Source organism: Osmia lignaria, chromosome 1 (assembly GCF_051020975.1).
Source record: "Osmia lignaria lignaria isolate PbOS001 chromosome 1, iyOsmLign1, whole genome shotgun sequence".
Lineage (NCBI taxonomy): Eukaryota > Metazoa > Arthropoda > Insecta > Hymenoptera > Megachilidae > Osmia > Osmia lignaria.
The window spans coordinates 13207065-13211061 of NC_135032.1; the positions used below are offsets into that span (position 1 = coordinate 13207065).

Below are 3997 nucleotides of genomic sequence, written 5' to 3' on the forward strand. Positions count from 1 at the left end.
AGAGGAGAAATTTTTGTATTCGAAAAAGAACAAAATTTTCTCAAATAAAATCTTGAATCCTACAATACGCCACCCTCGCAGGAAACGCACCCCTTTTCTGAGATTTCAGGGAAACAATTAGATAAATAGATAAAATCTTGAAAAATAAATAAACTACAAACAAATCCTTCAATTTACAATTGCAAATGTTGAAAATATTCATGAAAGAAACTGAAAATTACCAGTTATAGTCACTGTTCACTGTAACTGGCATTCAATCATTTTTTATTAAGAATATTAATGAAGCGCCTACATATGTATAAATATGTATAATTATCTTCATTAAGGTTAGAACTTTAAATTGATATACCATAAATGCTACAAGTACCAAAGGACTTTGGTATCCGATTCAATATTCGACGTATAAGAGTTAATACTTAAAATAGAAAAAACTTATCATCGTCGATACTGATTATATGGTTGTAATTCACCTGACGTGATACAATCTAAAACCCAGGTTTCTTTTATACCTTCTGTACCAATAACAACTTTTGCTATATCTAGATTTTCAGTAATACAACCACCTGCAGCTTTTATGAGATCTTTCAACACGCTATAAGGAGGTGTTGTATTCTTTTCAATGTATATATATCCACAAGCAGTAAACAATTCTGGAACATAAGATGATCCAAACAACTGCCTATCTTTGCGATTCTCCTGGAAATTACAAAATATTAATTAATATGCTGATATACGTGATTAATAAGTAATTCTAGAAAATATGTTAACAATTAATAAATAGTGTATTTTTACCAGCACCGCCTTTGAAAAGTGCGCCATTTCATATTCTTCTGGACTTAACCACGCATTGTTTTCTAAAGATTTTAAAACCCATTCAAGGCCGACAAGCCAGCAGCCTCGTATAATTCCATGCAATAAGTTTATTGTACGGACACCCGTGGTTACAACATGTGTTGTACGTTTCGTAACATTTGATTCAAGTTTTGCAAGACCAAGAGTTTTAACAACGCTTTTAACTATACCTTTATCTCTAGAAAAAAGTAATTTACAAATAAACCAACGTATACGCAAAACGAACTGTATCATAGTACAGCACCGAGCATAATAGGCTTCTCTAGTCCCTCACCCTCGATAATGACGATATACAGTATACATAAGTTATACATATGTATATTCCTGGTTCTTCAATAATGCCTTTTTTCTTAAGGAAGCCTACCTTACTCGGTTCTATACACAATATATTTTATTGAACAGATATAATTTATGAGAAAGTATCAAATAAAAATTCTTCTTACTCATTAGATAAACCAGTTGTAACAATATTTATTCTACGTCCTTTTTTTCTTGTAAATTGTGTAGTAGATGGTCTTTTCAAGGATTGAAAATCATTTGACGAGTTTCCATTCGAACCATGCACATCTACTCGCGTTTTATTCAAATTTTCTCTATTTTCCTCCAAGTTCCTTAAAATGTCTTCATTAACGATTTTCTTAATAACAATCTTTTTACTGACAACTTTCTTTGTTTTTTTCCCTTGACTTTTTTTTTCGTTATCATTTTTTTTTTCTTCTCTTTCATTGCGTTGAACGTTACTAGTATTCATTTTATTACATTTATTCTTTCTTTTAACTTGTTTTTTAAATATTAAGCACCTAGGAGGTGAATATTGTTTTTCCATAGGAGAAAATGATACTTGCGAACATTCATGAAGAGGCATCAGCTTTTTTTTAGATCTTTTTTTATCAATTTTCTTAATATTTATATCTTCTTTCGATTTATTTTCATTAACTACTTCTTCTATAGGTACAGATGTTTGTGATTTCATATTAGATCTCTCACAACACGAATGGTTCAAAATAATTGTTTGCTCTTGATTTTGACCACACACATTTATAGATACTCCCGGCGTGTCTTGTTCCCTAAAACAACATAAACAAGTTCGTTCAAATTTTATTAGAAAATCTGATTAATTCAAAAAATTATTATATATACATACTTACGGGAAACGTGATTTAGCTTCAACATGTATATCAGTAGAGTATTTTAATTCACTTCCATTAAACTGATTGTTGCTTTGGAGTGAACATGCTATAGCATTTTGTTTTAATTGTGATTTTAACATAACAGAACAGTACATAGGATATGGGGTGGCTTCTATGTAGCTTTGCTCATTGCTATAAATTTGATCAACAACTAGTCTATTCCAATTACTAACAGTTATGCTATTAATTTTCTTCTTTTCTTTATGCTTCTCATTGTTCAATTCCGATGTTATATTTCTACAATCGTTTTCTTGAGACGTACTTAAAGTATTTAACGATGTATTCATTTGTAACGAAGTACAGACGGTATTTATACTTTCCTGAGCTTCTTCTAAACCTGCTACACGTATACCTTCTTTATATCTACTTTTAAAATTCTTACATGTTTTTTTCTCGTGTTTCTGTGTGCATTTATCCATGCTTTTATTTACCATGTCAATGGAAGTGTTTACATTTAAAGAAGTTTGGAGTGTATTTGCACTATTTGTTTCTATACTTGGGTTGTTCCATTGCATATCGGTGTTTTGTTCGATATCTTTATTAACTGTAGTAGCTTTTATGAACTTGTTGGATGTTTCGTATAATAATTTTTCATCATTTGGATTTGTTTGCAACAATGTTTGTTCTAGAGAACCTGAAGCACACTTGTCTGATGCGCTGTTTCGTAAGCAATATTTAGACGCATCTTTTGCTAAACATTTTACAGACGACTGTGGTTTATCGTATAATATAAATCCTCCGCAAACATCTGTTATTTCCATAGATGTCGTACTATTTCCTGCAGGCATGTTTGAAACCAAAGATAAACTATTTCTAGCTTGAAAGTGTATTTCATCGTCTGTAACAGATATTTTATTATTTCCATCTATCATTGTAGAGCATGCAATTGGTGTTGCCATAGATGTATCCTCGCGTACCAAAGTATTTGAAGCGGAAAGAGATTGATTTTGAGAACTAATAAAACTTTTATCATTCGATGGTTCCTTCGCAAGAAATAAAAGTCTCTTTTTTAATCTATTTTGTTTTCTTTGGTTTTTCATACTTTTGGGTCTATATTTATCCTTTGGTGTACTATTAATACTTTGATGCAAGTTGGTTCCTGTGTTCTTTGATTCAACTTCATTAACATTTTTCTCAGTTATACAAGTAACATTGTTATTTAGAGCTGTACTTGATCGATCGTCTTTAGCATTTAAAACTGTACAAGTCTTAAGGGATAGTTGGTTTTGTTTATCAAACATTTGATTAGTTTTGGTTAATATAGCATATTTTAATTTTTCACAATGTCTATTCAAAATTGCATCATTGTGACTTATTTTTTCTAAACTTACATTTGCAGTTTTTGAAGGAATATCATAAGATATAGGTCTATGATTGACAGATGTTTGCTTGGCATTGGAGCATCCAGGTTTATTATTTCCTAACCACGTACCATCATGATACTCGATATCTGTTTGTTTGAGCGATTCATTACCAGAATCTGTCAAGTTTGAACCACAACTTAAATTTACTTTTAGTGAACTACGTCGATGCTTTACGCTCTCATCAAAATTTACTTTAATCTTCTTGTCTTTATTTACATTCATCGTTAATTCAATATAATTATATAATGCATATATATAATATATACGTACATAAACTTAACACATGTCTGGTCACAATTTATAAAATAAATGATTGACGAAAATGTTTGGTAAAGGCGACGTTGAGAATTACTCCTGAATGAACATTTTTTTCTTTATCGACTTCGACGCCGGCCGCCATAAACATGAGAACACTAGCGCCATCTATTTAAAAACGGCTGAAACTACTCGCTAACTTACCGACCAATCATTTGGTTATCAGAAAATCAATCGATAAGTCGGTAAGGTCGGTAAGTTGTCGAGTAGTTTCAGCCGTTTTGAAATAGATGGCGCTGGAGGGGAATTTAAGAAATAACTTGTGGTTTTTTCCTA

The 3997-nt window shown here is 31.2% G+C and overlaps 1 protein-coding gene across 3 annotated transcripts; it reads right to left on the reverse strand.

Moving 5' to 3' along the window:
- Positions 1-149: 149 nt before the first annotated feature.
- Positions 150-3813, reverse strand: MCPH1 (Microcephalin). 3 transcript variants are annotated; one of them, XM_034328435.2, is made up of 5 exons: positions 3677-3813; positions 2001-3522; positions 1296-1919; positions 793-1030; positions 150-696 (listed from the first exon to the last, which is right to left on the reverse strand). In XM_034328435.2, exons 2-5 carry the CDS (start codon positions 3281-3283, stop codon positions 436-438), a joined length of 2406 nt encoding a protein of 801 aa, XP_034184326.2. In that variant the 5' UTR covers positions 3284-3522; positions 3677-3813; the 3' UTR covers positions 150-435. The 3 variants fall into 3 exon arrangements, with proteins under 3 accessions (XP_034184326.2, XP_076544770.1, XP_034184325.2); XM_076688655.1 differs by lacking the exon at positions 3677-3813 and having other exon boundaries at positions 2001-2880; positions 2960-3097; XM_034328434.2 differs by having other exon boundaries at positions 2001-3812.
- Between the last annotated feature and the right edge of the window lie 184 nt (positions 3814-3997).

Excerpts from the sequence above, each read along its gene's own strand:
- MCPH1 (XM_034328434.2), bottom strand. The coding sequence starts at position 3,628 with ATGAATGTAAATAAAGACAAGAAGATTAAAGTAAATTTTGATGAGAGC. Across the intron at positions 1,920-2,000 it reads GAAGCTAAATCACGTTTCCC|GGAACAAGACACGCCGGGAG; the intron begins GTAAGTATGTAT and ends ATGTTGTTTTAG. Across the intron at positions 697-792 it reads ACTTTTCAAAGGCGGTGCTG|GAGAATCGCAAAGATAGGCA; the intron begins GTAAAAATACAC and ends TGTAATTTCCAG.